The 23,924-nt window shown below is 40.3% G+C and overlaps 1 protein-coding gene across 1 annotated transcript in view; it reads right to left on the bottom strand.

Moving 5' to 3' along the window:
- The window catches only part of gpc5a (glypican 5a), a 143,191-nt gene extending 124,965 nt beyond the window's left edge, over window positions 1-18,226 (bottom strand). Inside the window, exons 1-2 of the mRNA XM_073464923.1 lie at window positions 17,865-18,226; window positions 11,863-12,024 (exon numbers count right to left, since the gene is read on the bottom strand). Of these exons, the coding sequence (XP_073321024.1) occupies window positions 11,863-12,024; window positions 17,865-18,015 (313 nt within the window). The 5' untranslated portion in view covers window positions 18,016-18,226. The remainder of the gene's footprint in view (window positions 1-11,862; window positions 12,025-17,864) is intronic.
- Window positions 18,227-23,924: the final 5,698 nt, after the last annotated feature.

Genomic DNA, 23,924 nt, shown 5'->3' with positions numbered 1-23,924 from the left:
AAACAACTGAAGTATATGGGGACTGCCAAAAAAAAGCAAAACAAAATGGCTCCATAGAGCACGTTCAGCATTATTCAAGTCTCCATCAGCCCCGAGAAACCAAGCTGATCTGAAAAGACACACTCGACTGGCAATCGAGCTTGTGCGCCCACTTCAGACGGGGTGCACGCTAACACTTTTAGCTTAGCAGCTACTGTGAGGTTTCAAAAAGAGTATATATAACATATTTTAATCAGTCTGAGATCTCAGGGCTTTCAGAGCATTGGATGAAGCCAGACGAGCTGGCTTTCGGTTGTTTTTTACGAAGTCTCCTTCTACTTCAGTTGTTTAGGAGAATGCTGCAACGCTGCTTTGCTGTGAGGCAACAAAAATGTTTTGTGGACTAGAAAACTTCACCTGACTTTACGTCGGCATGAGGGTGAGTAGATAATGACTGGACTGTCATTTATGGGTGACTACAATTTCTGAAAGGACAGTTATTTTCTTAGATTAGATGAGAAGATCAATACCACTCTCATGCTTGAAGCTACAGCTACAGTTAGCATAACGTAAAGACTGGAAACAACTAGCCTGGCTCTATGTAAGGTAACATATTCCACCTACTAGCAACTTTCAAGCTCACTACTTAGTTAATAAATTACGTATCTTAAACTTATATATCCAAACAAGGGCAAATTGTCATTTTTACACTTCGGTTATTATAAGGATGAAACAAATTAGATATAAATGTGATTTAGAGGCACTAATAGTTGGATTTTTGAGAGAGCCAGGTATAAGGTCTTTCCCCGTTTCCAGTCTTTGTGCTACGCTAAGCTAACTGGCGGCCGGCTGTAGCTTCATATTTAAGTTACAGCTATATGAGTGGTATCAATCTTCCCATTCAACTCTGCCAGAAAATATGTATATTCCCCCGAAATGTCAAACTATTCCTGTGAGCACAATAACAGCGTGACGCTAACCAACATGTCTGACACAGGAGCAGTAACAGGAGACAGAGGGTGAAAACAGCCGCGGTTAGACTACGTTGTTTCTTTGCAGCGGCCCAAACGCCTGGATTGTTGAGGGGTATTGACTCTGAATAATCCTGCTTCCCTCTAAATCCTCATCCTCTGACTTCAAACGCTGTGCAAAGACTTTCAATAGAATCTGGCATCCTCCCAACTTTCTCTCCGTCAGTCGCTCATTCTTCTTCTTCGCATTCTTCTTCACTCTCTGTCCTCCCCTGGATCAACTGTCCGGCCTTGAATCACAAAGCCAAGCCCAAATTCTGTAGAAATCTCAAGGAGAGGCCCCTGCGATGGCTGGCACGCACACACTAGCACACACACTAACACACACACACGCACGCACTCCTCTTGTAGGAGTGACAACAAAGAAGGCACGGCTGTGGACCTGGTGGACAAAGAGTCTGATAAATGAAAGGTCTCACACAAAGGAGCAGAGAGCAGGTTAGAGAGGATTTGAAGGCCAGCTGTGAGAATCAACCAATGAAATCTTCAGACAAGTCCAACGACCACTCAATATATTCAATTTTTCCAAGTATTCACCACACAATCAATCTCGCACAGGCCTGCAAGTTTGGTTTACTATTGGAATCCGTGTTTTTATTCAAGTTTAAGCCTCCCCATCTTTTTTCTCCTGCACAAACAGGATACACTCGTTGATTTCATACACTTTATCCATGCCTCAAAGTATTCTTCCTGGAGGGACTAAAGACCATATTCGCGCGGCGGCCATTTTCCTCTGAAGTCAAGTTCGGGATGCGAAGATTAAATGTCGTACTGCTGTGTTACAGGATGTAAGTCATTACAACAAAGTTAGCCGGACAGATCGTTATCACTTCACCACTTCCTGATTGATTAGCAACTGAAAAGACAATGAACAGTGAACATTTGGAGGGAAATCAGGCTGTATTTCAAGCTAACACAACACATTTGATAACCCATTAGCTAACGTTAGCATTCATCCACTTCCTAGCTAGCATTATTGTTTTACTACATCCAGTGTGTTTCACTTCCAGGCTTAAATCAATGTGTCCAAGATGTGTGTTGATATTTATGAATAAATGGATCGTGTAACACTGTCAAATGCTAATGTTAGCTAGGAAGCGATGGAATGCTAACGTTAGCCGAGTATGTGTTGTTTTATGTTGAAATACAGCTGAAAATGATACAATTTGCCAGATTCACAATGGTAATACGACTTGCAACCTGGAACAAGGCAGTGCAACATTTGAGCTTCCCACCCTGCAGTGACATCGGAGGAAAATGGCTGCCACGTGAATACCAGTTTGCTTAATTACGTAACACAAAGTACAGTTGAGGCTCACAGCAACGTCATTAATACTGGAGAAATTGAAATTTAAAGGATCGACATAGTTATTTCACTTCCTCCTCAGGGAGTAATGAGTGTGTGTACCAAATTTCACAGCAATCTATCCAAACACTGCAGAGACTTTTCAATCAAAACCACAAATGTGAACCTTATGGTGGCCCTGGAGGAAGTGAAGTCAGGGGATCAACAAAGCCATTCATCATCTAGGGGCCATAAATATCTTTACAACAGTCTGTGCCAGCTCATCAAGTAGAGGTTGAGATATTTCACAGGATAAGTAAAACTTCTGAACTGCTGGTGGCGCTGGAGGAAATGTCAGGGGGTTACCATTGGGCATTATGAATGCCTCTACTAGATTTCATGTTTTAGTTCTAACACGACTAAAAAAAAAGTTTTAAAAGATCTACAAAAATGTCACTAAGATGGTATTCTTGTGAATTACCTCCAGTCTGTTTACAAAGAAAAACTACAACTCTTGCTACACTGTTTACCGCAACCTAAAAAAGCAAACCTGATACCTTTGATCTCACACCTATTATACTGCAGAATCAGGTGTTCTTTTAATCATAACCAGTGATCAATCCTGACACGATCGAACAAAAAGGAGCCTCTCTGTGAGACAGCCTGGTGTTTCTTTAGGCGAATTTAACAAGAGGAATGTTCATTTTCAAGACAAAAGATCCTAAAATGCAGAGTCCTATAAAAAGCTGCATATTTTCCCTGACTGAGGCGAGCGGCCAATTTGTGACCAACATAGAAAGTTTACTGGAAGAGAACACTGTGTTACTGTAGTCAGTGATGCAGCTCTGCTCAGGGCTGGTCGCAGCACAATATCTGTCCTTGGTAAGAAATTACTGTTTTGAACTTGAAATTCTTGGAGAAATGTGGATTGCAAAGGAGCAGTTAGGTAAGTGTGGTGGCTGCTGCAGCACTGCTTTTAGAACAACATTTTTGCACAAAATCCTTTTGGAGAGCGGCCCGGTAATCACACTGCGATATTAAAGTCAACACAGAGGGAGTGTGTTTGTGCAACATTCAGACTTCTGAAGCCGATAGTCAACATGATTTTTTCTGAATTATTCAAATAAGACAATTCAGATGTCTTTTATGTCGGTAAATAGGCCAAAGCTTGCACAAAGAACCACTTATGTATGTTTCAGGTGAGGTGGAAACAAATATTTTATCTACTTATGTGATTAGATTATAGATTAAACTGACATTTTAAACCTGAGCTGAACTTCTCAATAGCAGATTAAGGAGAGTATCTACAACCAAGTGTCTCGCCTACTCCACAAAATACAGTTCAACAAAGACTGTCATGGATTTGCCCTTTAGCTGACACTTTGATAATGAATATAAGTTGATTTCTGAAAGTTTCTATGTTTTATGTGGATATGTCAGTTGTTTAGTTCAAACCACTCTGGTTGTTAAGAGTAGCATGACCTTTAGTGAGAGCCGGATTAGCACATTATTACGGGTCTGTAGTCATTCGGCGGAGCAAAAATGTATTAAAGAACATATGCCATGTAAATTTGACAAGACAGGTAATAATGCAGGACATGCTCTAAGGCTCACACGAATATGAAATCAATGAACATGGGACTTTGGAAGCTCCCGAACAGCCGGAGGCCTCAGGGAAGTCCAAACCTTGCCTCTATGGGCCCTGACGCACCTTTTCCATACACATGTGCTGGCTTGGCTGGACTGGACACGTCAAACTGAGTCAGAGATCTGTATCTCCATTACAACAATGGGGCTACCTGTTTGGCCGTGGGTCTTTAACTGAGGATGTCGATGATGTTGTTTACTATTGCTCTGTTCTACGGTTGTTAGTAGCCGGCAACTCATCATCATGGATTTTCAGGCTGTTGTTACCATTTAGCTTAACATCTACTGCTTACTGCTTGAAAAAGAGAAACGGGATGGTGAGCTGGTCTGAGGGGCTTGACACTGTCTGAAGAAGACCTGCAGCTGGTGCATTTTGGCTCCAACAGTATTTTTGTTTAACCTCATGTGTTGTATTATTGTGCATTTAATGTTTCTTTATGTAGTGTATGTATCTTTATTTGGGCCATTCATCGGCAAAAGGCACATTTCTATTATTGCCTGCATTAATGGACGATAGCTATAAGCAGCTATCAAAGATTCATTCAGATTTGAATGTCTCTTTCCAAAGAAAACAATATATATCTTACCTACTTCTTGAGCTAAAGAAACCATTTAAAAAACACCCGGGATTAGTTCAAAAATGCTTTTAAAAAACGCTGTTTTCTAAGCTCATGAAAAGTGAAATATTTAGGATTTGTGGCTTTCTTGTGACATAATTAACCATTTCTAGGCTGCACAAAACTGAATTCATTTCCTCTTTGTGGTCAAACTTGTAACATATAAAACTCCCACTTATCTCAGCGTCGTAATGCTACTGGATGTGCCTCAGAGGTCAGCATATTTAAAGCTGCTGACTGACTGTTTGATGATTTCTTTCCTCTCTTTCTGACTTTTCAATCAAATCAAAAATATTCTTTTATAGGATTCAAACCCAGGTTATTGTGGTTATGTGGTATGGGCGTTTGCCAACTGAGTGCCTACTTTACTGCGCTCAACACAACCAGAATATATGCACTGAAACGGAGACTCTGCTGCAAAAACCTTTAAAATATCATCCGTCTAATCAGCAGCAATGAAAACAACAAAACTACCCTCCCTTAATGAGACCTCCTTGTTTGGCACAGAGAGAGTTGATCTAATTTGATGACTGATTGTGGTCTCCACTCAGTCAAGCAGTGGGGCCACTGCCACTCAACTATGTTCCTTTTTCAATTCAAAGCGTTAAAGATGGGCAGTGGATCCTTTAAAGGCTGGTAAACAGAAACACAATTAGCATTTATGAGTGCAAATAGCAAAGTCCTGAGCACAACAGGCTCGCTCTCCACTTCAACAAAACCAGCACACAGTCCTGACTGTTTGATCTTACATTCATCAGCACCACTTGTGTTCCTGACACAACAGTAGCTCTCAATTAGAATCAAATACAAATAAAAAAGAAGCACAGGCTGACTAACTGCGTCTGCTGGACTCCTGGGTCTCATGTTGACTCCAACTTTTTTTCTTCCCAGGCTAGAAACCAAAATGAGACATTGACTGGAAGGAAGACCACAAGCCGCAGAGTGTTAATGGCCTCAACAGCTTCATGCCGCAGACATGCAAGTTACAGTAGCATTAAATTTATAACTGCCGGGCTTAACTTGATCATTTAGTGGTCATGTTATATTGGTCAAGGCTTTAAAATGAATTATGGGATATGAAAAAGAACACATCTCATATTTTGTGTTTATTAAATATGTTTCGCCTTTGTTTTTCGATATTTGGGCTTTAGGTTAGCTCTGAAATGTCCCCATATACAGAACAGTTTCAATTCATATAAAGCAAGTGGTTTCAACATCTTCAGAAATATGCTTATTTGCTTTCTTATCAAGAGCTCAAGAGAAGAAAGGAAACGCAGCTAGAAGTGGTTAGCTTAGCTTAGCTTATTTAAGCTTAGCTTAGTTTAGCATGAAGACTGAAACTTGCTCAATACTTAAAGTGATATTGGAGTGGTACTGGTTTTCCAATTTCTCATTTCTTAAATGTCAAACTGTTATTTTAAAGCAACAGTTCAAAATTTTGGAAAATATGCTAATTCTTTTGAGGTTTAGAGGCGTTGGGAGGTGGATACTGTGGACAGAGCCAAGCCAGCTGTTTCCTCCTGTTTCCAGCCTCCTGCTATGCTAAGATGGGTACTTACTGTAATTAAATGGGAACTTTGCAGATTTTCAACCAGCTTTGTATCGCTACAATTCTTGGTAGCATATACAAGAGAACAATGTTCAGCTTCTCTTAATTTTGCTTGCACAGAAAGCCCCCTACTTTTTGCCGGCAAAAATCCGCCATCCGGCCGCTGCGTCAACTACAGATTGTTGTTCTGCAATTTTGGATACAAAGAGTAAAGAGGAGAGGAGATATAGAGAGAGAGGCGAAGGGCGTCTCACCAAATTCTGATCAAACTGTAAAACAAGCAAAAGGGAATACCATAGCCCCTTTACTCTGTTTTCTCTGGTCAGCCCAGTTTAATGCAAGTGCCAACTCTCCAGCAGTGAGTTACTAAACAGAAAAGATATGCGAGTAGTTTAACTCATCCCATGTAATAAAATCTTCTCCTTTATTTTCTTATAGGTTCAGTAGGTCAGTGACTGGCTGCCACACCAGCAGGGACACATTTTTTCCCTTCTTACATCACAAAAGGAAGGACGCTGGTTGTGTTATTTACAGAAGTTTGAGTATCCGTCGGTTTTGCTGTCAGCACGAGGTAATACACTGCTTTCCAAACAGCTCCTCGAATCAAAGCTTTCCCCAAAGGGGGGTGGTATTGCTTTGATCTGGTGATCTCACACCGTTTTGCTCTGATTTGAACAGCCCTCCTCAGATACTCTCTCAGGCATCTTACCAGCTGATTCATAGTGAGTTCTGTTTCTGAGTTTTATTTGACTCCAGCCTCGGGGGGCGCTGGGATTGCTTCGGCTTGTTGCCATGGATGTAAGACAAACCTGTGCGGGATGAAAAAAGATCTCCCCTGGAGCCCTGCTCAGCAGGCTGCATATTTGTGCACCGTGTGGACGACGTGCAGGAACCTCACAACCGGTGAATGAAAACATGCAATCCTGAGAGACTTACTGACAGACCAAGAGCAAGAAGGGAGAAAAAAAACTGATGCACATGAAAACTCAAAGGCCGTCTGCTTGACAGTATGCCATCTACTCAGCCTTTATTCTTACTATTTTTTCCACCCTAGTTGCCCAGCTATCTTTTGGCTGTGAAATGACTTGAAACGTTGCAGTCAGGTTCATTTCAGGACGAGATATTAAAACGTCGCGGCACATTTTAAGGAAGAAAAGAGAAAAATGTAATGAACCATTACTGCGGGATGAGCCGCGCTTTGAAGTTCTGCTCATAATTAACAGCTTTAGCGCATGTTTTTGCTGATTTGTGTTACTCATTATGTTAAAGAACTTAGTGCTTTTCTACATAAAAGATGCCCTTGAAGATTTTTTTTTTCTAACTGTGGCCCATAACAAGCACAAAGAACATGAGCATCAAGTCCCAGAGGAAAAAGCATTTTAAATAGCATTTTATTGGTTGGTGTTATTTCTCTGTGTCTCCTGAGTGTTTATCCATCTACATTCCTCTAATTTCTTCATCCCCTCCTCCCTTCAGCTGCATCACATAAAGATGCCTAATTGAAGGCTTTGCACAAAACAAATGACCACATTAGCCTGCCCCCTTTTAACTCGTCCTTCTTCCTGTCTGTGGTTGTAATGCATTATACACTCTGCTTGTTCTCTGTTGTCTCTCAAATTACAGTGCAGGCTGCCAATCATTTGGAGACTAAAACTAAGAGACTTGTTTTTCTGCACAAACCCCAACCCACCCACCTCCCGTCTGTTTTCTTCTCGTGCTCCACAGAAGTGTTTACGACGAAGCAGAACAGTGATACTCCTGCTTTAAATTGCATTTCAATTTCATGACGAGCCGTAAAGTTGTTGGCCCCCGTCTCCATTCCATTATCATCTGAAAACACCCAAAATAAAACTCACAGTCACACAAGATGAATAACAAACAATTCACTCATATTAATTAAGCATCATTGAACACTGCCTAGATAGGAAAGACGGATTAAATGCTTGACTTGTGTTTCTTTTATGTCTGCACATGAACAGCAAAATAGCTTTTTTTTCCACTCTGTTAAGATCTAAGAAGCTGCCAGACATTTCTGTCCCTCCGTGCTTCCCATACATATGGTGCCACAGTGTGTTTTCTCTGTGTGACAAAGGCTCTTAAAACCTCTGCGGCCAAATAGAACAATGCCACGTGGGTGGCTCTGTGTGTGTGTGTGTGTGTGTGTGTGTGTGTGTGTGTGTGTGTGTGTGTGTGTGTGTGTGTGTGTAAACACATATTGTAGACTGTGAGCCAAAAAGTCTGCCTCAACATTTGAATGAATATCGGCTTTCATCAACACAGATTCACTTCGATAGCAAAGCAAACAATATTGAACAGGTGGAGACAAATAGTTAAGTTTGTGTGTTTTGTGTTTTTCATGTGTAATTTAATTGGATTTATGATTAATGTAAACCACTTTTTATCAACTATGTCGACTTGAATATATATCTGATCCAGCCAGTAACTATCAATGGAAGACATGTTTGGATTTGTGGAGTTTTTTTCTTACCACTAACAGCGAGTACGAGTGAGTCCCTGTTTCGTCTGAATTATGGATGCAAACGAGGATGCACATGCACGGATTTGACATGCAAGTCCCCTGATCGACAATTGGTGGCAGTATTGAGTCAACAAACAAAGAAATGCACCAACAACATCAGCGAAGAAGAAGCAAACATGGACGTGAGCAACTCCGCTTTGCAAATGTTTTTAGGCTACCCAATCGCAAGAATATTAGCATTTCTGTTTGTTGCAACCTTACATCTGTTTAGGTTTGATTTTCTATTCCTCTCTTGTTCTCTCTTACATGTGCTCTGCTTAGGTTTAGGCACAAAAGACACTTGGTTAGGAAAACATGATGGTTTTGCTTAAATTACCAGTTTTGATCCCCACAATCACAGATGGAGCTGGTCCAACTTCCCGTGAAACAAAGCCTGTTTTGTCGCTACAAACACGGCTGGAAAGTCTACTTAAAAATATCCACTGGTGTAACTGGAACTGCGGTTGGCTGTTTAGCAGCCTTGTTGGCTGTAATGATGTACTAAAAGAAGTAGAGCACCTTTAAACAATTAGTCACCATTACATTGAAGGAAACATTTTTTATTATAAACAAGTAATCTTCAAGCAAGAATGCTGGTAACTCTGGTTCCAGGTTCTCAAAGTTTTGGACTGTGTGTGCTGTTTTTTAAATCCAGAAATGACCAGCTGATTATTCAGTAATGAAAATAATAAGTAGCTGCAGCCCTCGTCTGGAATCTTATTAAATCAATCTCAAAAACACCTTGGGAACATGACATAATGACTTAATAAATGCAATATTCAGAGCAGTCATTCTGCTGCTGTGACTCCAATATGAGACTTAAATTGCTGAGCGTCTGTTGCCACTTGTATTATACAGCCTGGACGTTGGAGGCAGCTGCCAATGTTTGTTGACCGATGAGAGCCGATGTTGACAGGGAACTCTGTTTGGTTTGGCAGGGGCGCACACTGGCTGCCATTCCACACATGAAACCATGTTAGCGCTGCTCATTTTTTTGAGGATTTTTTTAAACAGCTACCAGCTCCTGCAGCTTTTTTTTACTTGACCTGTGTGAACAAACCTGCCAGCTCCAAGACTGTTACGAGACGTTCAAGGAGCGGAGAGTAAAAACATATCTTTGGACATTTAAGGTTAGATGCATATTGAAGGATGAGACTGGTGTTATTCTGTATTTTTCTGCTGTCAAAAACACCAAAACCAACAATGAATTGATCCTACTAACAAGCATTGTCTGTGTAGCCAAAGCCCGATTTAGCTTCTTGCCATGGTCCTCCATTGTTGTCCAAAAACTATGTAAAAAACACATCAGTGAGCCACATCGCTGCCCTCGGCAACATGTTCCTTTATTTGAGTCAATCCCACACGCACTGTAAACTGCTGCTGTAAATACTTACTAAAGCCATAAATGTGTATAAATCCGCTGCTGGAAATAGTCCCCACCGAAAATACTCCTTATGCCAGGAACATTTGCTAAAAACTAAACTAAAACATTTTGGGAAAATACTAAACAACAACAACTATAAACTTGCCACAGACGGGCTTTAGTCCTTAATGTGCCCCCAAAGGCCTAAAGCCCTGAGCTCTTACTGACTTTGTTGATGTCACATGGTGTTTGAGTGAAAAAGTCTGCAAGGGGCAGAAATGGTATAAGACTTTATGTTTTAAATTATATAGCCTTACAATAAAAATAAAAATAAACTGGGAGTACTCATATACACAAATAGAAACATGTTGAAGATTCAGGGGAAAAGTTCCATAATGTTTCAAAAGCTTTTTAGTTTGATGTTTAATAAACTGAGTGATTTAGGCAGAGAATCAGTTTTAGGAAAATAATGTTGGATCTTAGGTAGTAATTTTGAAAGTTTCATTTCGTGAATAAAAAACATCTCTCATATAGATTAACGAAAGCAACCGGATTATCTTGTTGGTAATTCCCTGAAGAATCTTATGAAAAGTGGGCATAAAGGGCCCAAAATATCCGCGAGGGAGCCCTCATGCACTAAACAATTTGACAGTGGGACAACCCTAAACCCTCACGGACCTCCCGGGAATGCACCTCAAACTCTTGGAGTCTCTGAGTGTGGACATTGAAAGATGAACATTCAGAGCCTGACCTAAATGTTTGGCTGATATTGGCTCATCAAAGATATACTGGCGTCTGCGTATATGTTGCCTGATATTTCTTTGCGATTATACTGCATACTGTTTTGTTCATATTATAGGATTTGACAACAAGAATTATTTTTTTCTTTAAATGCCAGTCTTATCCTTTAAAAAAGCTGCATGACTGTTTGCAATTTTGTCCCAAGTTAACAGTATTTTAGAGGCGGCTTGCTTCATAAACATTGACATAAATGGTGAGCATTTTAGCTCAACTTCAGAGCCTGGGTAGACACATCAAACATCTGACGACAAAAACCGGGCATTGCCCCTGCAAACCGCAGCTGAAAGACTGTGATCATACGAGACTCTCCTATAAATCATTTGAGTTAAGGAGGAGGATAACAGCACGTCTTTAAACTTAGAGACGTCGTTAAAGTGAATTGGCCTAATCATACGTCTGCACATTCAAGTCATAAGCTCTGTATTTGTTGCCCACCCATTTCAGCCATCATATGACAGCTATCAGCCAGAGTGGGAGACACATCTCACAGTGTTGGCAGGGAGAGCTCACAGATAAGCGGTTGCCTGTAAGTCAACTGTCAGTCATTGCTGAGTGAAAGGATGGAAAACAATGAGAGACAGAGGTTAAAGACAAATGTGGAGATAGACGGCAGCCTGTTTACGATGGAATAACTGCGTTCCAGTACACTAAAGATGAGGATTTAGTTTCTCATCAGGATACAGTATAGCAGGACACCTTGCAGAGGAAGAGAAGCTATTAGTAAAAGCCCCAGTACACATGCCTGTCAGACGTTCACCCTGCAGACAGCCTCCTCCCGAACCTCCTACAGGAACAGCCAGCCTATCTAATCTCAAGATCAGAGTGTAGCGGCAGATCTGGAAGGAGGACAGACTCCGCTCTGTTTTCTCTGATGTGGAGCCTCACTGCACACACACACACACACACACACACACACGCTGACTCATCCAGTGTTTTCACAGCACCCACACAAACCCTTACTTCTAATGTATCCTACGAGAAAATACACACATACAATTATCCACGTAAACATTTGCGCTCTCATCTCAGCACGCGTTCAGTCTTTCCAGCAGAGATGACTTCACGCTCTTACCTTGGAAAGCAGCCACATTACGTGAGATGAGAAACTTGAGGCTGGAGCTGGACGTCTGGAGAAGGTTCTGGATGTCTCTCCGAGCCGCCACCTGGTACTTCTCCTCCATCTTCTTGGTGCAGCATGTCAGGTTCTTGGACATACACACCTGAAGGTCCGAACCTGAGAGTCACCGAGATCAAATGTTAGGATTTTAAAACCTTAGAGACAGAAGAAGCGTGGATTCAAATGGGACAGAAGTAAGAAGCAGGGTGGCTCAGTGTTAAGAGGACCATTTCATTTCCTCTATATTTCCAGTCACAGAGATAAGTACTTGTTTCTCTGGAAAATAAATACCCTGCAGTGTTCGAAAAACCCAGATGGTCTTTTAATAACAATTTGCTCTGTTCTGAATTTCCCAAATCCTAAAAGACTCCTCCAACCATCTGGGTGGCTCAAGTAATGACTGCATTTCCTAATCCAGTTAGCCGGAAATGACACATCTTTGCTCATTTTGCTCAGCACAAGAGAAAAATTAATGCATGATATTGTTAGAAAATACTAAATATTATAAAGTGACATTATATAGTCAAATGTAACTGATAACACATGTTTGGCTCACCTTGTTTAAGACATATATCATCTACAGCATCTGTTAGGATCAGTAAACAAACTGGATTGAGACTTGGGAAATGATCTGACTGAGAAAAGGCATGTAGTTAAAAGACCTGTGTTTGTCAGACATCACCAGGTAGGCTATTTATCTTTCAGAGAAAGGAATGCTTACCTCTGTGACTCAAACACAAAGCTAAACTGGGGCTGAGGATTTGCTCCACTTTTCCTTCACACATTCCAAAGACATACAAGTCAGGTGGATTTGACACCCTAAACTGCCCGAAGGCCTGAATAAATGAGTGCGTCTAACCACGTTCCACATTATCTTTGTGATAAACTGCCAACTGTCCAACATGACGGGCTTTAGCTGCGTTCATCAGCAGGGTGCTCAGCCGTGCTAGCAGCCCTGTGAAGCTGTACTGAAGCACAGCAGGGCTTTGAGGTAAACGCTAGCAACAGCGTGCTAACACGCTCACAATGCTAACATGGCAACATTAAGCAAGTATAATGGTTGCTATGTTTACAGTCATAGTTGATCGTGTGAGTAACATCAGCACTGAGGACAAAGTCAAGTTGAAGCTGATTATTAGTTTCTTAGGTATTTGGTCATAAACCAAATAGGCTAATGGACAAATGAACATTTTGAGCTGCTGGTGGTGCTTGATAAAACATGAGAGGGTCACCGAAGTTATTACAATTGACCGTCAGGGAGGCATTGATGTGTGTGTAACTAATTTCACAGGAATCATCCAATGGACCGCTCTGAAAAGTCAGGGAATCATCATTAGCCACCACAGGGACTTTCTGCAGGAACTAGGAACCTTTGGAGGAACTCGTTTCCATCGCAAGGACCAGGGGACATTATTTTACCTATAATAAGTTCCTGTTTACGGGGTAGTACCAGCATTGCCCAGATGGGAAAAGTTAAACTATTATACCAGAGGCTTAAAATTATCCTATTTTAGGGAAAATTATGGTACGCGAGTCATGACCACGAGAAAAAAATAGGCGTAAATGTGTAATTTTACATATTTAACACATATTTAAAATGATTAACTGGGTTGAACACGGCATACCTTAGTTAGAAAGTTCAAGCTCCACATCCAATTCTCTTCAAATGAGAGTTGAGTGACGGGAAAGAGAACGACAGCCATGCTCATGAATCACATTCATCATCATAGCCCACACCAGGCATGACTGGCTGGAAAAAGGTCACGTGAGACGTCGGACACATATCGCTATCAAGTCAGGAAATTAATTAAAACGAGACAGCATTATCGATAAATTCATGGACAGCATATAATACAACCAGCTGCTAACGAATGCGTCATATCGTAAATTGGCAAAATTATCCTACAAATATGATTATTATCGTACATCTGTCAATGCTGGGTAGTCCAACAATAAAGGAACGTTGAGGGTGGGGCTTGCAGAGCTACACATTTCTGACTGGTCAAGGAGCCTTTTGTTATAGCCATCATTTTTAAAGCCAGTTGGGTTTTTTAGGCTTCAACACATCAACATAGAGAAAGCACATGACAGATGGACCAACAACATTTTTTGTTTTAGAGTCATCAGCAAAAATGACGTGTAAAAAGAGCCGTAACAGACAAATTCGCCTTATCTTCAATGATCTTTAGACCGCTTTGGAAATACAGACAACAACTGGATAAAGAAACCTTTTTGTTAACGAAAAAGTAGTTCCTGAGACGAGAGGTTTAGGGTACTTTGGGTGGAAACAGGGCTAAAGTCAGCCTGGGGACCATGAACGATTGTACAAACTCACAGTCGATCTATGATGATTGATTTCAGTCTGGACCAAAGTGGTGGACTGACTGACTGAGTAACGATTCAAGATTGCAAGATGGGATCTGAATGAAAAATAGGCAAACTCTTCAAAAATATAAGATGATCAAGAAACTGATCATGTGACTCATGCTCGTATAAATCATTTCAAGGCCATGATCTCGATCACATGCCTTAAAACATGAGGAAAAAAGATGCAGTGGACGAGTTAAAAAATGCTTTAGTGAAGCAAGAAAACCAAAACACCTACATCCTGAGACAAGATCTCAGTCAGAGCGTTATCGCCTCACCAAGTGATGTGAGGTGATGTCTCAGGTTTTCCACTACAGCAAATGTAAGCAATCTGCACACATACGGGACAATCAAAACATCTTAAAGTGGCCCAAAAAGCCTCTCTGACATGCCTAGACAGAGCACGCGGGGCTGTTGCCAGAGACGCTATCAGCTCCCAGTGTGAGGAGGGAGCAGAGCAGGCGATGGCACACGAGGAGGAATTCAAACTCTCCTAGATAAGACAACTTGAAAGCGCCCCAGGTCTTGTTTTTTAAAAATGCTTCCCAGAAATATTTCCACTTCCAACACCGCAGACGACAGCTTTGTTTGGCCGAGGTGAGAGGCTTCTGACTTGCTGTGTTCTGACCAGAGCTGAAGGCTGTTTGGCACGTCTTATTACATGGAAACAGCTCGCTCTCGCCCGGATTCCTGGAATTTCTGGAGGTTATTTTTCACAAGCCCACGCTCAGTCATAGATAACTTCATAAAATCACTCTCTAGAATCAACTATACCTCCCATTACACTATCTGATGTTAATCTGAGCCATCAAGACAACAATTTACATCTTTCCGATGTCGAGATGCATGTGGACCTTGAAGACCGTTTAGCCGTGTGAGGCTGCCAGAAAGGTCAGCAGAGGTGCACTTATAAACAGTAGCAAGTGTTTTTACAGCGTTATAGCCACTGAATCAGGAGGATATCATCACTGCAGAGAAAGAAACAGCACAAAGATTTAAATCAACACAGCCACACATGCTGGCTCATTACAGGAGCACGAGTGGTGATGGCATTATGAGGGTTATTTAGAGGTTGAAGGGGCATTTGCGGGTTTTCTGTCAATTGAATCGGTTTCCACACAGCAGTGAAAAGGAGAGGAAAGGGGCTGGTGAAGTTTATAGGGAGCAGTTTGTGGCAGGATGGCAGTCAACACCATTAAGATTTACTTTTCCAAGAGGAGCACAGAGAGCAGCAGCAGCAGCAGTGAGTCAATGACAGCCCACATGGTATATCCACACCCATAATTCCCCCCAAATCTTACGTTCTACATGATTGGTGGTGTTCAGAAAGTTAAGTGAAGCCTAGTTTACCTAACTTTACACAGAATAAGTCCTGTTTATCCCTGCAAGCCACTTATCTGCTTTAGTCAGCTGGAAGGAGCAGAGTTTCAGCAGCTTTAGCTCCTAGTTTCACTGGATTAAAACAGCACGTTTTATATCAGCCCATGTTCTGCAGCTAATACGAGAAGTAAGCAATAAGTGAGACCTTCTCACAGTGGTGGAATGTAACTAAGTACATTTACTCAAATACTCTTTTTAAGTTCAACTGAGTTACTTTTCCATTTTTGCTACTCTAAACTTCTGCTCCAATTCATTTCGGGGTCAAATGTTGTGCTTTTATTCTTCTGCATTTATTTGATAACTTTAGTTACTCGTTACTTATAGATTACATGCTGCATTAGAGCCAAAATAGTTATTAAAAATGTATTTATTTTATTGGCGTTTGGATTTTACAATAAACTGCTGGTAGTACGGTGAAGTGAACGATAAGTGACCTGCTCACAGTGTAACTAAGTACATTTACTCAAGAACTTTACTACAGTTCAATTGAGGTACCTGCAACTGTTACTTCACTTGAGTATTTCCATTTTCTCCTACTTTATACCTCCACTCTACTTGATTCTGGAGGTAAATATTGTACATACTCCACTACATTTATTTGATAATGTTAGTTACTAGTTACTTTACAGATTAAATAAGTAATCAGAGCGAAAGCTGCACATTTTTAAATGAATTGATTTTATCAGCATCCAGATTTAAAAATAAAAATAAAAACACTGATTCTGATCATCAGAAAAATAAATATATACGGTTGATTTACTTTTTCTTGTACTTTTGATACTTAAGTACATTTTAATACTGGGAAGTTTAAGACCTTTACTCAATTACTATTCATATAGATGACTTTAACTTTTACCAAAGTAATATTTAACACAATATCTTTACTATCTTGACTCAGGTATTACCAGTGATGGAGTGTAACTAAGTACATTTACTCAAGTACTGTACTTAAGTTAAATTTTGAGGTACTTGTACTTTAGTAAATGAAAGATAGAGTATCTTCATTTTCTGCAACTTTAAACTTCCACTCCACTATATTTTGGAGATAAATATTGTACTTTTACTCCTTAATTTATTTGATAACTTTAGTTACTAGTTACTTTGCAGATTACATGCTGCATCAGAGCCAAAGAAGCACATTTTATCACCATAAATTAATGTATTTTATCTGCAAATTGGATTTAAAAAAACCCACAAATATATGTTTATTAACTTTTTTGTACTTTTTGTAAATTTAATATCAGAAACTTTAAGACTTTTACTCAAGTACTATTGGTATGGGTGACTTTCACTTTTACCAAAGTTGTATTTTAACACAAAATCTTTACTTTTGCTCAAGTATGATTTTTGGGTACTTTTGCCAACACTGTGTTTGACATTGAAGGCAGCCAGCGTGATGAGACACTGTGTGCCGTCCAACTGCTGTCACTGATTTTCTTATTTTTCAAGAAATTTAAAAGATTAAGTGGTAAGAAGAGTCTCATGCTTCATAAGCTCAATAAACCATTGACGACCATCTTTACTTTTACTCACGTGTGACTTTTGGGTACTTTTTTACAACCTTTTCATGGGCTTTTATTGTACAAACACTCCGAAAATATATCTCACGATTCACTACTGTTGCTCAGCTTTAAGTGCTTATAAATGTATTTGAAATATATGATTTATTGATATTTGTCATGAACCTACTGACATACTGCTATATACATGACTGTAGATATACATGAGTAAAGATGTCATATTCCTCCATAAGAAGAATGGACTTTTATTGTTGCAGTCATGTTGTATTTCCTCTAAATATCTTGATTTAAAAGACACATAAAAAGCTGCCATTTAAACAGCTCACAGCTCTCCTGCTCCTCTGTCTATATCATTATCATAACTGCACACACGCCTCTGAAATGTGTTTAAAAAGGTGTGTTTTGTAACTACAAAGAGCACTTCAAGGAGGCAGAAAATGACAGGTTCAAAGCTACAGTGCAGTTAATGGGCTCTACAGGAAGGTAATACTGTGTTGAGTCACTCTCGGGCATATTTCTGTCAATCAGTGGTTGGCATGTTGATTCTTTAGTTGCTGGGAGGATGAAAATGAAGAAAATACAACACATCAGGAAGAAATGTGATTCAGTTTGTATTAGTGGCTGGTTAATGAGACTTTAACTGTATTAACAAACCAATAAACCAGACAGTAAAGATTAACTCCAACATACCTGGTCTGGGACTTAAAGGCAATAATTGATTTGGTCCAATTTCCCTGAGTTGGAAAACTTTCCGCACTTCGTCGCATTTGTTTGGGATCCCGAACCCTAATCCAGAACAAAACGCCAGGAGGAAAATGTAGTTCGTCCACAGCAGAGACATTTTAATAAAAATCCCGGGTTTAAAAAAAAAGAAAGAAAGAAAGGAAAAAATACAAAAACAAATCTGTAAGTTCACCGCTCAGGTGAGTCCGGTCCACATTTCAGGATTCAGCGGCGACCATGTGGCGTTTGTGTTCGTGTCGATGAGCAGCTCCGGATGATCATTTAAATCCAGACACTGAGGGAAAGTTGCAGCGGTGTGGCTCCGTTTGAAAGCGGCATGTTGGCCAAGTTGGTTGGACCGACAGCAGAGGCGGTACCGTGTCGCTACCTGCACTCCGCGGCCGGGTGTGCGGCTGAGCTGCAGCCTGACAGCGCCATCTGGTGGACAGACAGTCAGCTACAACACAAGACCTCAACACAACGACTTCTTTGTAGGCTACACAGAAGAAGTACATCTGAAGTCTCTTTAACACTGATGTTTTATCTTTTTTAATTAGTTTCTTCAGTCTTTTTATGGGATTTTTTCCAGAGTGAGGCCTAATTAAGGATTTTTTTTATTTCCTTTATGTAAAATTCAGCCAAAGTAAATTAAATGACATGACTGATAACCTTCAATAGTACTTAATCATACAGTGTTTGCATTTACATGAATATGGCACAGGTTTATGCACACTGATCCATCTGGCGTACTTAACATTTTATTCTTTCATGTTTATTTAAGTATCATTTAATTTTATTCTAGTTTATTTTTAGTTTGTTCCCTTGTGCTGCTGTGTCAAATTGAATTTCTCCTTCAGGAGGTTGATCTCATCCTTTCCTGCCTCTTGAACTGAAAAACAGCAGGATATGAGTTTTAAAAGTGGAGTACTTAAAATTAATTAGGGATATTGGGATACGGATGCATGTATGTGCATGGATAAAAAAAAGTCAAATTAAATGTGTCGCATTATTTTTGGGGAACACAAATATTCACAAAACAAAATACAAATGTCACAGAATAAACAAGTGAAACATTAAAGTATCCCAATATCCCTAACTAGTTTTGGTTAGCATATATACACATATGCTATAATTTCTTTCATTAAATAGTTTAAATTTTGATTGTAAAATTGTGTGAATCCTTTTCAATTCTAAAGAGTTTGCATCAATATTCAAGTAAATTTAATAGGATTTGGTTGGATTTATCACATTAGATCTCGTGCAGTTCACACTGATTTCTAACCTGACAAAACTGCATCACACCAAAATTTAAACCAGATTTCAGATTCTGTCAGTGTCCTTTTGTAATGTTCATGAACACACCCCTTGTTTTGCATATGTAAAATTCAGTGAAGTCTAGTCATTTTTCTCCTCACTATAAACATGCACTGTGATCTAATATCTACCTGGGAGTAATTGCAGACGGCACCAGCAGTTATAAGATTAGAACAAACAGGATTCAGTTGTGTGACAGATTATTTCATGTGGTGGCCGAGTTGGTCAAGAGGAAATTGCTTTTGTTAATCGTTTAATCAGAGTTCAGTAAAAATCAATTTGACCACAACAGTTGACTAAAAACGTTAATTTTTGAATGTGTTCCAGTTTATTATAGAGCTGGCATTACAAAGATAAATGCCATGATTTAAAGTTTTTCCAGCTAAAATCTACCAGAGGTTTACATCAACTCCAACCATAAAACATGCACTGATGTTTAAGGCAAGCAACCCATAAATTGTGAAATGTGCATAACAAAAAGCATTCAAAGAAAATGTAAAAAATTTAATATTTTTCAAGCAACATTACAATCAATTACTTTAAACCCATCACCATCATCTGTAATCACGTGCACTTCAAACAGACCAAACCAGTCAAAATGGGACATGTAATCACGAGCACGGCAGTTTTCTAAATCAACGTTTGGATCAAGATACTGGTCGCCTCCATCTCCTCGTTCCTACACAGGCCGGGACAAGTGCAATACCACCAGGTACACAGCATTGCTACTAATCCCCACCTGCACAGAAAGGGACGTCTCCAAATATCCAGACAGTCACACACACACCACACAGCAAACATTGAGCTAGATGACCGCTCATCAGCGTAGTCAGTTTTGCATGGATTTGCACAGCAAACAACAGTTAAAGCTGAATGCAAACCAGCAAAACTGACCATGCGACGATTAACAGATGAGTCTTCAACCATTTTAAAAAATAAATAAAACATCTGAACTTCATGAAGATGCAGTTAGTTAGAAGTACTTCAAGTGCTCACATTGCAGTAGATAGGAGAAACACTACCTGCACTATAAGCACTTTAGTACTGCTGAAACTGAGTCACTGGATGAGATCTCTCAAACACTTCTTTAAAAACAAAAATCATTACAGGTGTAGTAAGCAATCAGATTGTGTTTGATGTGACACCCCCAAAACCAAAGAAATCTAAACCGGTGGAGAGCAAGCAGGCCACCATCAGTTTTGCATAGATTTGCACAACTCATCTATTCTTGTAGTGCAACTATGCAAAACTAGCAGAGAACTGCGAGATATTTCAGCCCAATTAGAAATGGTCTGGTGGCGCATATCACAGCCCCTTATGCCAGAAGGAGCACTTAGGGCAGTAGGTGCTAGTCTATTTCACTATCTGCACTAGATGCACCTTAGCACAAAGACAGTACTTCAAATGACATGTAAAAATCAGTGGATCCTGCACATCGGTGTCGGGGTATTGCTGTAAGTGCCTCCACTGCAGTAGGTATGACATAGTACTACCTGCACTGTAAGCACTTTGACAATACCACAGACTGATTACAGCACCATGGGAAGGATGGTCACAGGGCTCCATGTTGCAATTGTGGTTGGGGTCCTGCACCTCACGGTAGATCTGTGAATACAAAAACGACACATGAGACGATGAATGCGACTTTTTGCCATTGCAACAAGTTACTCGGGGTTGGTGTGTGCGCACGCGTATCCCATTTATTGCAATTAAAACATGGCTAATAACGTGGACTTCACATGTAACACATCAGACGCGTGCACCACCATCATTGGTTAGTCGATCACTACACGAGTTGGCTGCCGTGACACAAGATGTTATGATTTATTGCAGCAGCACGAGGTCACTGAAAACATGAATGAGCAGCGCAGCCTGCGGCCCGCGTTCCCTGCGACACCGGAGCGCCTGCGCAGGGAACGGTGTTGTTCACCCCTCCCCCACCCGTCTTTAACATGGCGCCTCGAAGTGCGCCAACCTTAGCATAAATGCCTTAAAACCTACCAAGATATTCGCCAACGTGGTAGTGCACACTTAAAACTGCAAGTGCGTGTTGTCTATTTTCAGGAAAGGCCGTGGCTTGCGGTTTCGGACTTCCTAGAAAACAAGGCTACCGTCCATGTAGGAACAGAGGCTAACAGCAAACAGCAGCCGTGCGCTGGTTTGGGGCAGGTAGCTTAGCCGCCGCGAGCTGGTGTTAGCTTCATGAAAACATGGCAAACCGTGTTAACGACACCGCAGCTGGCCCCCCCAACTGTCACTGGAGACGACACAGGAGTAGTTTGGGTGTTTTAAGTGAACACAGTCGGCTCATTTGTACATCTTGTTCGCAAGCTAATAAAATCTAAATGGAGAGTTTGACGACACTGATTAGCCCGTTAGCCAACAACAAACGAGCACACGTTTGAAAATACGCCAATTGGTCTCATTGTGCTGGGTGTATTTATCCACTCGTGTCTTTAATAAGCTGGACTCCTCGTCTTGATGGGGTTATGTGCGTGCTCACGCCTGCAAAACTACTATTTAAGTTCATGCGGCTAGGCTAAGCTAGCTCAAGCTAAAACGCGCGGCCTAAAACTGCCCCATGTGCTGCTGCTTTGTTCTGGGGGGCACTTTAACTCACACACCACTGCACTCGAGACCGAGCAACAAATTAACCACATTTACAAACTTACTTTTCAAAATATCGGACTAGCATGTGTACACAGACTGTGCGGTTGTTACCAGGAGGGTAATTTTTTTCAACTAGTTGCTAAAGCTCAGCGGAGAAAGCTCCGGACAAGCTTTTCAAATCTCCCTCATTCCCTCAATGGTGGAGCAGAGGGGGCTGCCATGCGCCTCACGTTACACTGTTTTCATCGCAAGCATTATCATTTATGTGTTAATGTTTGGATATCCCTCGCCGGCGTGATTATTAAGACACGCGAAACAGACGCAAAACACATCGTTACGGCTTTCATTCACAAAACCAGAGATTAGAAAATAACCCAAACCCCGACTTCCTTGCCGATAAACATGCGCTCGATAGACACTCACCAGCCGAAATCCACCATCTTCGCTCACTTGCTTGGGCTGCCGTGTTAGTCTCTCGCCGACAAAAGAGAGAAATAAATACGTAACTAATCCGAAAACTTTTCTACCGGGGGACAAACACGAAACGTGAAGTGAAATCCGAGCCGATCGCGAGTGAATTTATAGCCCAGATACGCTGGTTAAAAATGATTGCGGGGTTAGGAAAGTGGCGCGAAGGCGACCAGTTGGTAACCATGTGGGTGAATGAAGGGCGGCTCCCACTGAACGTAAATATCTAGCTACAACCCCCAACTCTCCCTATTAGCATACATAAACTACGGTACTTCCGACCCACATCTCCAACCAAACAGCCTCCACCTCTCCCGATGAAGGAGAGGGAAACAGACAGGGATCACTGCGGATTTCAACACCCTTTAATATTGAAAAAATATATACATGCATGCATTACTGGAGCGCACCCTGCTTAGTCATACAGCTTTATGAGCATTAAAGTTTCACATTTTAATGAAAGGATTAATCATTTTGAAGAAGACGTGGTTGTTTTTTTTTTTTTTTTTAATCAAAATAAATGGGTTGTAAACATTTTCTCCATGTGTGACCTCATTTTATTCCTCAGGTGCTCTGTATGTTTGTTTAACTACAAGAAATAAAACCACTAATTAACCTGTTGCTGCTCCACAACACATTCAAGTCAGCCTATGATGTGTTGTTTTCACATGTATCGATCTGTAGGTACATGTGTTTTATTGTCGTCCACCATGCAGGGAAACAAGACAGAAAATTGATTCTTGTTTTTGATTTTATTTTTTATTTTGTCGTCCTGAAATTCAGTTTGACTGAGTTTTTTAAAATTGCAATTCAGGCCATAATAAAGTTAAGTTGCTCAGTGAGTCTTCAACATTAACAAGTAAGTAAACATATCCAAAAATTAAGTAAATGTATTAAATAGATAGCCTACCCGTCATGTACCCAGGGTATGTAAACAGGAGGACAGAGGTCCATCAAAAATAATACAAAAAATACAAATTTATATTAAGTCTTTGGTGAAAAGGCCTAAATGTTCAAAGAAACATTATTCAGTTCATGAAACCAAAAAGAGGCTCACACTGATGTTAGACTGCAGTTGAATTTCTAGCTTTATGATTATTTAAAAGTTATTTATGGTGAGACAACAATGAGGTTTGGGTTGGAATCTAAATTGTCTGTTTCGGATTAAATTTGCTCAATTAGTTTTGATCAACACTTAAAGAGGACGTCAATAAAAATTGTTAATAGGCTTAAATGAGCTCCTACAAATTATTTAAAACGTTTGTTACCCGAATAATAATAAACTATGGATCAAAGAAACGAAATGCCAAAAGCAAAAGTTTGAAATCTAATTGGAACAATTGATTTAAGTTTAAACCATTTTTAAGATTAGTTTGTAAAAAAGCATATTTGCATCCTGGCTTCAAAGGCAAAATGCTTCTCTTCTTACAGCCAAATCAAAATAACAGATGTTTGGTTTGTGAAGCTTGAAAAGTTATAGCAAAAGAAACTAACAAGGACTATAAAATGTGTATAATTATGACTGCCTTTTCTGATTGTGTGTCTCTGAAATGAACCAAATTTTCTGCATATTTCATGCTCACAGAGAGCTCATAATACGCTCATGCCCTGCTCTGCTCTTGCTTTCTTCTCAGA

The sequence above is a fragment of the Pagrus major genome, chromosome 4, assembly GCF_040436345.1.
Source record: "Pagrus major chromosome 4, Pma_NU_1.0".
Classification (NCBI taxonomy): Eukaryota; Metazoa; Chordata; class Actinopteri; order Spariformes; family Sparidae; genus Pagrus; species Pagrus major.
This window is presented reverse-complemented; position numbering and strand designations above follow the sequence as displayed.